The sequence below is a fragment of the Ammospiza caudacuta genome, chromosome 1 (genome assembly GCF_027887145.1).
Source record: "Ammospiza caudacuta isolate bAmmCau1 chromosome 1, bAmmCau1.pri, whole genome shotgun sequence".
NCBI classification, from domain to species: Eukaryota; Metazoa; Chordata; class Aves; order Passeriformes; family Passerellidae; genus Ammospiza; species Ammospiza caudacuta.
In genome coordinates this window covers 99,056,157-99,070,307 of record NC_080593.1, presented here as the reverse complement: position 1 = coordinate 99,070,307, position 14,151 = coordinate 99,056,157, and the positions used below count along the sequence as shown (strand labels likewise).

The 14,151-nt window shown below is 34.2% G+C and overlaps 1 protein-coding gene across 2 annotated transcripts in view; it reads left to right on the top strand.

Annotated features, from left to right (window-relative positions):
• Positions 1–7,239: 7,239 nt before the first annotated feature.
• Positions 7,240–14,151, top strand: part of CCDC102B (coiled-coil domain containing 102B) — a 129,581-nt gene continuing 122,669 nt past the window's right edge. For both annotated transcript variants that reach the window (XM_058813005.1, XM_058812997.1), the window contains exons 1-2: positions 7,240–7,851; positions 9,674–9,882. In XM_058813005.1, the coding sequence (XP_058668988.1) occupies positions 7,243–7,851; positions 9,674–9,882 (818 nt within the window). In that variant the 5' untranslated portion in view covers positions 7,240–7,242. The remainder of the gene's footprint in view (positions 7,852–9,673; positions 9,883–14,151) is intronic.

Here is a 14,151-nt window from a genome sequence, read left to right as displayed (position 1 = left end):
TTCCCTACTTGCATGGTGTTTTGTGACCCCTTTGGCTAATACTTACATATTCTGAGATTCACAATTTGTGATCATAATTTTTTATTATTTCCTGGATGTCATGGCAACATTGTTAAAACTGGGAGGAACAGGCTTCTAGAGCTCTTCAGAAATCACACTGCTCAGAGAATCATGTTGGGGGGACTTTAGAGATCATCCCCCTTGCTCAGAGTATCATATTTAGGAATTCTACACGGCATGCCTTGTAGATGTTTCACAAGAATTTCTGTCACACTAGAGATTTAATTTTTTTCCAAAATGAGTGGGACAACTTACACCTGGAATTTTAAATCTTATTTCAAATTATTAAAATAGATTGTGGAAAAGGATAGCAAATGAGGACAAACTGGCAACGTGACTGGCATGGCCAGCCTGAGGGCCACTTAGGGCTACTTTATGTTTTGGTTTTTTTTGAAGATATAAATTATATATATGCAATTTTACCCTACATGCCTTCAAGTGAATTATTAAAACCTTCAGGAGAAGCAAACTACTATTAATAATAGAAAGGAGTCCTCCTCTGGAGTCAGAGAGTTTTGGTTATTACAATGGATACTGGAATATCAAGAAGCAGTATGCTTACTCCTGTTGCATAGTATAAAATGCTTATTTCAGCATTATGGTGATTGCTATATTTTCCTTTGGTTTCTGGATGGTCTACTAAAATAGAAAAAAGTTTAACCATTTCTGAGTCCTCCTTTCACTTACTGCTTCCTCTTAAGGTTTAAGTGGTTTATTGTCTTTCAGTCACTCTCTTTGCTGCCCATCCTTTGCCTCTTCTCCCAGGAATTTAGCTATACATGGACAACTGATATAACGATGCACTTCCTGGGCGTACTTCAGAACTGCCTTGTCTATCACCATGTTTTGTATCATAGTAAAATGCAATTTTCCCTGCAGAACTACTATTTTCCTAAAGTTACTTTTTTAGGCCTGATCGAGCAGCTGGCAAACTTTGTTTATGGCTTTTTTAATAGAATGCGAAGTGCAAACGCGAGCCTTTGTTTTGCCTTCCCTGTCTGTCATATTATTCCATCTCATCATCTGATGTTGATCAGCTCAGAAGTGGGATCAGACTAGAGTTTTACATAGAGTCTACTATGAAGGGTTTGCTTACATTTGGTCCTATACCTTCCTGCCTCTGGAGTTTTTTACTGTCTCTTGATAATAAATTTATGAATTTGTTTTCAAGGCAAAGATGTCTATACCATAAAGAAACAATGAGAAAAATAGTGATATTCTGGGCTCCCAAGATTATAAATTTCATCAGACCTCTAAGAAGTGTGGAACTTAGTACTTTTCTCTTTACTGTTTCCTCTAAAACCTCTCAAATATTTTTGGTATACGTTCTTCAGTTCTATTTGCCTTTTTTTTTTTTTTTTTTTGGCAAAGCATTTGAGTTTTTATCCTGTCCTTTAGGAACTTTGACAATTAAAGAACTTGGAAACTAAGATTTAGGCCTGACATTGTCTCTTGCACATAAATTATTCAGGTGGATGTTATGTTATAGAAGGAAAATGAGGTTGCATAAGTTCAGTCTTAAATATCAGGACATTAATGAATTGCCACTGTAATTTCGTTTTATCTCAAAGAGACACTTAATGCATCATACTATCCAAATTCATGGCTTAAGAAGACCAGTTTTTTCATGTATTTTTAAGATTTCCTATTTGAATAAAAAAGTGCAAAACAACAACAACAACCCCTCACAGAAGCAAAAAACCTGACAAACCCCAAAACGTTTCTCTTTGTGAAGTTAAAAGCAAAACTTTATACTTTGTCATTTTCATAGCATAACTGGTTTCAGTTAGGCTATGAAAACGACATTTAGTTTATTTACTGGACATGAGAAGGAAATAAAACAGGTTTTGGAAATAAATTAGATATTTATTGACATTTTTATGTTAACAAGAAACTAGAGAAGTATGAATAGGAGGGAAAAATTATCATGTAACTCCTAATAGGAAGTAAACAATTAGCATTATTTGTCTCTTCAGGCCATTTTTTGGCTTATTTTTAGTTATGACACATGTAAAAAATACAATGTTTGAAAACAACATAGCTTAAAGATTTACCATATGGTTTAATATTGTTAATATAGATATTTTTTATAGCTGTGGGAAAAAAATAAACAGAATCATCTTTGGATGTGCATTAAAAAGTCCTGAATGCACTATCTTTTATTTTTCATGAAGTAGGACAATCTGTATATTATGTAATGGTCTGTTTGGAACTTTCAAATTTACAGCACAGTGTACATTGTAAATTAAACTTTATTTTATGAGCTTATGAGCTCATTTAAAAAAACAAACCTTTTAAAAAAAGTCCTCTGTGTCCAACAACACCACCAAAACATCAAGGCATCAAACAATGGTGGAATCATTTTTGTACAGAGTAGTCCAACACATGAGCTCACTAATTCATTATTCCCCTAATTCACAAGCTGTCTTATTTACAAGTTCTCTAAATTGTATTTTTTCCATGAACAAACTAGTTACCAAGCTGTCAATGCCAGTGCTCATTCTTTCTCCTCTCTTGAGGAGTGAATGTCTCCATACCACACTTACCAGTGGGATGTTTTTTTCACCATACATTTCTGTCATTTACTCGGCAATATTTTTTCATCTAGCCACTGGGTGGGACCCCTAAGGGTTATTAATTAAAACCAACTTTACAACAGGAACAGACACACAAAATTTGTTCTGGTTTTCTTGGGTTCATCGCTTGGTAGTTAGCAGCCCTTAGTAAACAGCCAAGTTTTCAGGGAGTGAGTTAAATCACTTCCTATATTCTTCTCAGAATGACCACATCACCTCCACCCATTTCCTTAAAGCCTTCTCTCTCTGTCAGGGTCTGTTGATGGGTGAGCTGCAGCAATACCATGGAAAGTTTGGCTTTCCAGCAGCACTTACAAAAGAACATGTTGAGTTCTATGATTCATTTTGTCCTATTCAATTTATAGATTAGACAAAAGAAAATTAACTGGTTTAATCTAAAGCAGACATTTTCTCTAAAGACAAAATACCTTAAAATGTTTGGCTGAGGTCTTAATAATTAAGAGACATGTAAATAAAGATTAAGTCACGCAGTTAGAAAAAGGATGTTGAAATTGTATCCTCAAGCACTGCCCTAGCTACTGAACTGACTGAAAAAGCTGAGTTCAGTGAGCAGGTATTAACATGAGGAAAGTGCAATAATTCTTTTCTCTCATGGTGATTTTGTTTAACGGTGCCACCAAGGGTGAATATACTGCTGTTTACCTAAAACAAGAGGTGGCAAAAATAAATCAAGAGCTCTACTCTTTCTTACTGGTGTTCAGGATCATTAAGTAAATAGGAAAGGTTGCAGTATAATTAAATATCTTTCAGACCCATGTTCTTTGCCGTGTTCACCAAATGTCTTTTTTTCCTCTGAGAACTATCATCACTCTGTTCTCACTCTGTCATCACACCTCACTCACATGATATGATGAATGTTGCTTCATATATTTTGTTCATGCTCATTTTAAATAATTCCATTAAGAAAAACAACTTTAAAGTGATGTTGTGTTCCTTCTTATCACTCAGCTGTTAAAAGTGGAATGATCAGAAGGCTTCACTGATCAGAAAACCCCCATTTTCACCAATCCTCTAATTTTATTTTATCTTTCCATCGTGTTATCTTTTATCTAGTAATTATGTACACTGAGCTTCATATGCTGTGCTAGCAAGTCTGTTGCTGCAAACTCAAGTAGTGACTTTAAAACTAGCTCCACACAGTATTGTTTTGTCAGTTTTAGACTTGTGATGTTTCATATATGATGTTTTCTGTGAGGTGGTCATGTACCAGAGAAAAGAATTATTTTTTAAATACCATTATATATATATATATATATAGAGAGAGAGAGAGAGAGAGAGAGATGATTAAAGATTCAATATCAACAGATTCAATACTAAAAGAGTCTTTAGTTGGACTGTTGGATTTGTTTTTATCATAATTTCATCAGTCCAGTATTTTTGAGAACATGGAAGAGTAGATTGATATGAACTATAAATAAGATAAAATAAGTCCATCCTTATCATCCCTCTGGAACTGTGAAATTTTTGACAGTTTCAGAACTTTTACAATAATTAACATGTTTTTCTAATTTTTAAATCTTTGCTTTCTTTCAAACTAATATTTTAGACCACTTCTTTAAAAACAAATACAAGCACAAATCTTCAAAATTCATACTTTTAATAAAATTCCTGTTACCTATTTCATTTATTCAGCAACATTTCTATTGTTTTTTAGTTTTATCCTTAGTCAGCCGTCCACTGAATGGGTTGTGTTGAGATCTGCCTCTTTTAATGAAAAAAATGCTATTTTATTCTACCTCTTACAATCTTAAAGAGGGTATCTAAAATACCTGTTTTGATTAGATTTTCTGAAAAGGAGATAGGGAAGTCAATACAAATAGAAACACCTTTTATTTACCACCTTGGAGCGAGATAGCACTCTGTTTTCTGGAGGAGGAGTGAGTACTTTTAATTCTTAATTTTTCTGAATTTTAGGTACAGAGTTGGGATCATCTATCCATGCTGGAAAGTGCTGGCAAAGTTCAGCCTACCATAAAATGATTAGAAGCCTAAGGGACCACCAGCCTTCTGTACAAGCCTATTTCAGTTGTTCCAGTGTAAGTTTGATCTGACTGGCAGTGCCCCAGCCTCCAGGACGCTTGAGCCATCACAATGGAGGGAAGCAAGGATTCATGACCAATGTTTCCTTTTTAGCCTCATGTGATCTCTGATCTTAACATTTCTCCAGCTTTGGAAACGTTACTGAATGTCCCAGGACAAAATCACCTCAAACCTGTCATGAAACATCAGCAACAGGCTATTCCGATTTATAAATAACTCTCAAGTCTTTCAAATTTTCAGATTTTCAAATTTTTCAAAGAAAAATATTATCATTCCTATTTCACAATCTTTTAGGATTTGTAAATTGCGCATTCCCCAAGTTCTTACTTCTTTTAATGAATATGCAAAGAAGTTAGCAAAACACAGTGAAAAAACTACTGATTATGAAAGGTGTAATAAGTACTTCTGTAGATATATGTTAGTTTGGGGCAGGCACAAAAACTGTTAAGAAAATTTATTGTACTTTTTTAAAGTCCAAAAGTTTCAACTATTTCATTATGTATTTATTACATTATGTAATATGTTTTTTGTATATTATTATGTATCTAAATTTTACTGTGGTTTTGATTTTTTTTTTTTTAATTAAAGCTTTAGGAAACAAAGGAATTACTACAACCCAGAAATTAAATTAACAACTGACTGCAAGAGTTTAATATTCAGTTACTTTGCCTCTGCTGGGCTGTGACGGTGGTCACAAGGGTTTCAGGTGAAGAGAGAGACGAGAATGTTGATTCCATGTTCAGAAGGCTTGATTTATTATTTTATGATATATATACTACATTATAACTATACTAAAAAGAAATAGAAGGAAAAGTTCTCAGAAGCTTGCTAAGCTAAGAATAGAAAAGGAATGAATAACAAGGGAGCTCTCTCCGACTCTGTCCCAGAGAGAGCTCGGTCCGTGATTGGCCCTTAATTGTACACATCCAACATGGGCCAATCACAGGTGCACCTGTTGCATTCCACAGCAGCAGATAGCCACTGTTTACATTCTTCTTCTGGGGCCTCAGCTTCCCAGAAGGGGAAATCCTAAAGAAAGGATTTTTATGAAAAGATGTCTGTGACACTGGGCCTCATACAAGTTTGTGGGTGGCAATATCTTTGTATTTTGGATTAGGCTTATTCAAATGATATTGCTGGAAGTAGGTCAAGGAACAAGAAAGGCTCATCCCTGATGAAGCTTTGGCAGCAGCTCTGCTGCATCTGTGTAGTGCTGTTGTGGGGCTCGATGGTACTTCACCAGACAGAGATAATGAAGGGAACTGGGAGTCCTTCATTGTCCTTTTCCTCCTCTCATATCCATACTCCACTACAACAGCTCTCCATAAGCTTCTAACAAATGGCAAATAAATGTCCTGAAAATCATGGAAAAGTTGAAAACAGCTGGAAAATTGGAACAAAACATGCAAAAGCTTCTATTCAGTTGAAATGAGACATAACTGAATCATACTGCCAAAACTATCTACTCTTCAGTGTTTTGTTAGCAGCATCGGCCTTCTGCATTTCAAATGCAGGTGTTAGCACTAATTGCTGAAACAAATAAACATTTTTTTTTTACAAATGGATATCACAATACAGAAGCAATTTCTTTTTTTACTTCTAACAACTTAGTCTTCTATTGAACTAGTAAGACTCTTAAGTTTGTTTATTTGTCTGAATTTTTTTTGTTTGGTTGCTCTGGTTTGCATAACCAAGATGAAAAAAAACCCAAGGAGATATAAGTGGCTAGACTCTACAGACTGTCCAAATCAGCATTTTCTCAGCACTGGGGTAGAGAAACAATCTCTGAGAAACTGCTTTTCTTCTGGGACAAATAAGTAATAAATAATCAAAAGATAAATAATGAAAAAGAATGCAACAAGATTTACTAGCTGAGTCATACCACTGCAAGGTAGGCTGTACAGTAAAGTAATAAGGACATTGCTACAATTTAAAGAATAATATAAGAATATACTACCTGGAAATCGTCCGGAATGCAGACAGCAAAATAAAGCCCCCTATAAAACAATACTTGCTTTTTGTCTTGAAAAAAGGAAATCCAAAGGTCACAGGGATTTTGATAATATTTTTTTTTCTTAGGTATGCAAATTTTAAGGCAAGTTTTGCCTAGTATGAAATTCCACAGTTTGGGAAAGAAGGCAAGTAACTTGTGATTGTAGTTCTAGACAAATAACGTCCTCTTGCTAGATATTTAAAATATATATTGATTCAATTCAATCTTTTCTTGAAGGAAGAAAGTTTTGGTCTGTTTTTTTTATACTCAAACATTTTTGAGAGCACTGTGATTATTTAATGACTCTTCCTTTCCAAGCAAATCTTAGCCAAATAATAGATATGTCTGTTTATGCTGTACTCAAAAAGTATTAAATAAAAGATATTTTAATAGCTATTTCATGTTGATAAAGCACATTTCTAAAACATGGGCAGCATCATTAACTCACTACTACAGCAGTAAAAACCCCAACTGTTGAAGGTTATTCATATGATATAATTAATTAAAAGCTAAATTATTGTCTGTCTTTGTCTTTTTTAGGAGTGAAATTAGATGATGAATCAAAACATTAATTTGGACTGTATTCAGAAACAAATGGAAGAGATGGAGGTTTTTGGGACCCAACCAACACAACCTGATAAATTAGATAGATGTTGGCAACCAGGTGACCACCTGTTTCATTCAAATCTTCCATCTCAAAGTTTCTACCCAAATTCACCTCATTATGCACATATGCATACAAGTTACAGCAGTGATTGGGAAATTTTTGAAGCAGTAAAAATACAGGAACTGGAGGAAGTCAAAGCCAGAGCTGCCCAAATGGAGAAGACCATGCGCTGGTGGTCAGATTGCACCGCTAATTGGAGAGAGAAATGGAGCAAAGTGAGAGGAGAAAGAAATAAAGCACGAGAGGAAGCGAGACAATTGAGAATCAAACTAGACAGTGTCATAAAAGAGCTTAGTGTGCTTAAAAAAATAAATCAGGATTTAGTAAGTGAGAAGGAAAACTTAGAAAATGGAACTGCTTGGAAAACGGAATGCTGTTGCTCAGAAATATCCTGTATTAAAAAAGACCAAAGCCTGTTAATGTTTCTGGAACCAGAACCTCCAAAAGACCTAACCAAAATCATCAAAATTCCTGGGGCAGAAGACACAAAGAAGGTAAAGAATGGGAAATGTTTTTTGTGGTTCATGAAGTAGTGACAAAGTATGGATGTGTATGTTGAAATGGGATTTTTCAAGAATTTTGACCAAAATATTGCCTGATCCATTCACTAGCAAAACCCTTTGGCCCCCTGACCCCCCCATCTAAATATTTCTAATATGGGAAAATATAGAAAACAATTCATACCCTTGCACTATGACTAGACATTTAAGGAACAGAGGCAGACTATTATATCCAATAATTTACATATTGTTTTGATTATCTCTCATGTTTTACAGTAACAGGTTACCTCTCTTATCTGAATTAATCATGTTTTGTATACTTACATTCTTTCTCCCCTCCAAAAAAGCATATTAGGTTCTTGGCTTCTAAAGAACCTAAAGTCTAAAATTATTTAATTCTCTCTGAACTTCAAAAGCATGGGAAAAGGTAGGCAGTTCTTTTGCAAATTTGCAAGAGTTCTTGTTTGATAAGGAGAGCGATTAAATCATGATATAGATTTTAAAAAATCAAGTATCAGCATTGGTTAAGCATCTCCTAACTTTACACAAAAGATCCAATTACATTCATCAAAAATCAAAGCATTTGTTCATGTTTAACTACCTTTAATTCTGTGCCTTGGAGTGCACTGTATAGTCTTCATAGGCATCACCAAAAATCTTTACTTGTTTTCTGACAGATAGCAGTGTTTGTAAATATAGGCAATTTTTTTCATACATTGCAGGAAAATGTTTTTCCCTGCATTGTTGAAAGTAGGAAAGTTTCTACTGCAATTCAAGAGAAACTGCCAAGATTTTAGATCTGTATGTATTCTGTTTGGAAATTTTACTCTCTAATGCATATTAACAATATTATATTCCTTTGAAATCTGAAAAAAAAAAAAACCCAAAAAATGGTAATGTTAGTAGCAAGAATAAATTTTGCCAAAAAAGCATAACTTTCATATTTTCAGACAAATGTGCCATTGGAAGGAAATACCACAAAATATACTTTAACTATTTTTCCTTAGTATAAATTTTTTCCTAATAAAAATGAAACTTTATATGTGAATGGGAAACATTTTTATTTTTTCAGTGGTTTCTAGTATTTTCTGATGTAAATTTTGGGTATTATTCTAAAACCTCAAAAGAACAGAGTGATGTAAAAGAGGATTGTCAGTAAACTGCTAAAATTAGATTAGCTTTTAAACAAAACTCCTCAGCTATGGTAAAGCAAATACATTTCTAAGGGAAACTTGTTTATAAGAGACATTCAGTCTTCCTCAAAAATGTGTATTTTACTTTTAATTTTTTTCTGATTTTGATATTAGTTTTTCTTATGTTTTGTATGCAAAACAAGTATCTTCAAAATAGATATCTATATGCTTTGTTCCTTATGAAAAACTTCTATAAGCCTGCTTTAGTATACTTTACATACAATTTTGAGTTCCTAATGTAAAGTTTCTCAATACATTATTTGTATGGATAAATTGCATTGCTAGTTTTGTTAGTTCCAAGATTCTATCTTCACCAGAGTTATAGCCAAAAAAAGAGAAATTGAATATATTTCCTTAGTAAAGACACATTTGAAATATTTTGGATATTAAGCTTGTCATAACAGAAGCTGTAAGAAATCACAAAATTACAGTTATTAAAATATACTGACATTTTTGCACCTTCTACCCCTATACAGTCCAACTGTCTAAGATGTTACCTATTTCCTTTTTTTCTCCTACATTCCTTAAATGTCTAGAAGAGCTTTGGTAGGCCCTGCTGGAGCTATGTTAGACTTTTTCCTTCACTTATGTTTTTGTCAGGTGTCATTTTTTTGTTTTCTCAGGATGTAAACAAAGACCAAAGCAATGACAATAAAAAAATCACCCCAAAGCCTTCCGATTTCTTCCCCAATGGACTTCCCAGCATCTGTGTGGAGAAACCTAAAATCAGTTTGGGCACTACAGCTAAGACAACAGAGAATGATTTAATACATGTATCAGTCTTAAATTTGCATTTGGCTGAGATGAGGAAAATCCTACAGAAGGAAACAGAGTAAGTGCAAAATAAATCCTACTTTTGAAATTCTCATAGAGGGGTTTAGACAGTTTCTAAAAGAGATATGGTGATGTTTGCATTTGTAGCTCACATGTTCTAAACTTTATTCATTGCTATTTGCAAGGCTTCAATAAGAATTTAGAGAAACAGTTCAGCAAAGCGTGTTTATTGTTTTCTTTGGCTTGTCTGTCATTTAAATAAGAGGTTTTCCATACAAATATGTAATTTGGTATCAATGCAGTGATATCTAATGTATGTTATACCCAGTTATTGGAGTGCTTTGTGCATAATAACAAATTTTCATATACTCTACCAGCAGACTTTGAAAGAGTCCAACTGCAGAATGAAAAAGGCTGGTTTTGAATTCAAAATATATGAATCAGCTGCAAAATTCTGTTAACCTCTTCACTTGTAGCAAAGTCTCTGTTAAAAGCCAGTAACAAAGAGGGAGTAACAGATTTATCATACATTTATGTAGCAGATCAAATTTGTCTGACATAAATACTGAATGTATATTTTGATTGCCTGAAAGAAGTTTTATGTTGTATAAATGGTCAATATTGAGAAAGATTGAATCTCACCAGAAAGGCTTTTCAAGGAAACACGCAGCATGTGATGCATGATGATGTAGTAGCAGACATCAGGCTGCAACTACAGGTGATGGTAATTTCAAAATCAGTTGAAGTTAATTATAAAATGAAAAGGAAGAAAATTTCCTGTCCATTGCAAATATATTCAACACTTTCAGTTCAGAGAGTCTTCAATGGCAAACTGTGCTGAAGAATTTCCTTCCTGTCAGTTTATTTCATAACTGTCACGTACATAGCACAAGTCTGAGGTAAAAAATCCTTTCAATTCCTAACTCATATTTAATGTGTTTGTTATATGAATTGGATAGTTGTAGAAAGCATACAATAATTCTCTAGTTGAATCATATAGCAGAAGATGGCTGTGCTCTCTGTCCTTGAAAGGTATTTCATTTGCCTGTGAAAGCAAACATATGTGTGAGTTAGGAGACTGATGCCTCACATACCCATTTTCCTGGGGTGGAAATATTTAGGGGCCTAGGTGCTTCATCAGCAGTCAAGTATACATACATATATAATAACTTTCATTTAGAAAATGGAAAAATTTTCAACTCACTTTTAGTCACTTCTCAGGAAAAACTTTAATAGGTTTTTGTTTGTCGGTTTGTTTACATGCCTCTCTAACCAATATTTAACTGTACTTCACAGAGACAGATTTTTTCATTTATTCATTTTTTCATGTTTTTATTTTTTAAATTTTTCATTTATGAATAATTTCACATTCATTTATTTTGTACTGTGGTATAAGACAATAAATTTACTGGCACACAGCAAGAACTGGGGCGTGTTTATAACATGCAACATGTGGCAATGCCGACCTCAGGCACCGAGCAGTGATTTCCACATAGCAGCAGGGATGGGTACAACAACTCCCTCTCCAGGAGGGCAACATTTCCTGCATGGAGAGATGTTATGTAAGCAGAATACATGCAACTTCTAAGAAGTAACTATATTTGGCAATGCAGACAGTAAATAGCTAGGAATAATGTTACTAGGATAAGTATTATCATAGTCACCAGTCTCGAAATAGCTGAATCTCTGTTGAGCAGGCTGTCACCTGCTACCTCAGAAAGGGTTGGTCTCCACCACTTGGTAGAATTGGCAGATTTTGCCATATTTCCAACTTCAGATTTCCAGTTTTCTCTCTTAGGTTTTATTCTTGCTCATGTCAGTATTTTTAATCCTGTATTCTGGAGTTGCTAGTAATGACTATCTCAACAATCTCACCCCATTTGCATTTTTACTCCCCTTATCTTGTGTGGCTCTAGCTTAAGTATTTTCTCACAGCTTCTTTCTCACAACTTAGCAATTTTCTCAGTGAACTTGAGCCAAGAACACACAGCTGTGTTGCATCAAAAGCAAACAGATAATAGACAGCTTGAACCCCAAGGCCAGAGGTTACTTTAGCAGTCAGTATGATCTTACTCATACAGCAGAGGACTTCTCAGCAGTTCCCTGGTTTATATGCAGCACCCTGAACTCTGACTGCATTTTTCTAGAGTCAAGTTAGCTTATGCAAATCCAGTGTTTGAATTTCCCTCCAAGTTACCTAACTAGTAACCTTCTTGGTTTCCTAACTCTCTCCATAAGATATTTTGATTTTCACCCTGAGAAGACTTCTGCTTTTTGCATTCTGCTTAGAGCTATCATCAGTAATGTTGACATAACCTTATGCACACAGATCAGGCTTTGCAAAGGACAAAAAGAAAGAAGGTCTAAAAGAAATAATAAAAGTAAAAGGATGAAAAATAATGTTTTGACATTCAAAAAAATATCTTGGCTTGAGTTTACAGTGTAAAAGTACACACCAACATGCTCTAAGTACTAAGGCTCACATCAATTACACATTTGAGGTCCATTAGCATGAATAGAAATTACAAACCTTATGAGTGGCTCTGCATTTTGCATAATCATTTGCTTAAAATAGCTATCTTTTGTCATCTTTTGGATCAGTGTTCTCATCTAATTGTCTTCTAATTTTAAGATAGTAATTTGTTCTGTTTTGAACTTAAAAGTGTTTATTTCCTCTAAAACCAAAAGCTCGCAAATTAGTTGATTGCTAGTTGATAATATCAAAGAGGAACTTCTTAAGACTGGCTGGGTAACACAGACAAGGGATATAAAAGGTTCTGACTAAGCAACAAAAAAATTCCTCTTTTTTCCTGCGAGGATCACTGAACACTGGGAATGGTTTTCAGTTTCCAGGAAGGTTGCTGAGTGTGCGTCCTTGGAGACATTCAAAAGGCATCTGGACATGGTCCTGAGCAATCAGTTCTAGGCAACCCTGCTTGAGCAGGGGGTTTGCACCAGATGGCCTCCTTGAGGTCACTCTCAACCTCGACCATTTTCTGTAATTCTGTAATTTAATTAGATAATGAGTTAAAATGTCTCGTTACAAGATCCATGAAAAATGTTCTAAACTTGATTCTAGTAAGTAAGTTGCTTCTGATGTCTGCTATATTCTTTCTTCCACTCTTCATTTTCTTTATTTAAATAGTAAACTTTATGTAATCAGAATAATTTCCTTCAATTAGTGGCATCAGAGGAAAGTGATCTCACTTAAGTACTGTAACACAAAACAAAACTAGTGTCTTCTAAATAAGCGAAACATATTGTACATTCCTCTTTTACTTTTCAGAATAGACCATTTCTGAGTACTTTCACTGCATTCAGTGCAGTCAATGGACAATTATTCAAAGTATTAGAATGTCATCTTTCATACTTTCACTTTCTACCATATTAAATATCCCACTAAGAATTCTCTTAGTTCCCCAGTGAAGTCATGATATCATTCCAATGAAATATCCTTTTACTTTGAAAGCAAAACAGTTGAGTTGAAATGCATGAAATACATATTGCTCCATTTTGCTTTGTGAATAATGGTGTTTATTTTATTACTGTAATGTTATTGGATTTCTAGGTCTTTGCTAAGATAAGCAGTGCTATATACTAAATCTAGGCAGAAAAAGGAGATCCCTGATTCAAGAGCACTAAGTTTAGGTATAAAAGAAGAGAGAAGAAGATATTTCACTATAGTGGATTGTTTCATTAAAGTAGCTGACACTGCTTCCAGGACCTGAGTCAGCCCAGTCAGTGGCAACTCTTGTTATCTCTATGTAAGCCTGCAGTCTGCTGCACAGAAATGTTCCAGACAAATTCCATCAATAGACTTTGGTTTAACATGTGAATGCTTAAACCAAATATTGTCAAAATATATTCTAGTAAGGCCGGCAATAACGTCTTTGTTAAAAAGGTTGAAAAATTCTGTTAGCCTCCATTAGAATAGAATATTGCTACTGAGGCACACAACAGTTTCTTTAATTGCCAAGGATTAGAATTTTCTTTTCAACTATTTCATATTTTTCTCATTGTACAGGCATAGTACTTCTACACTAAATAATACATTTTCCTAAAATTCTTCTAGCATTTAATTCCAGGAGCTATTATTTTTTGAAACATGAAATATACATCTTTTAATAATGTTTTTTAATATCAAACATCAATCATCTTTGGTTTCTGGTCTCTATAATGTATATTTCTCCTGTATACATGTGTTTAATCTGCTGTCTGTACTAAATGCAAGTGTAATATGTAATATGTTTTCTTTGAGGATCTTCACTAATGTGAAGAAACTTGTGATAAATTAGGTGTCCTGAACCACTAACTGAATTTAAATTTT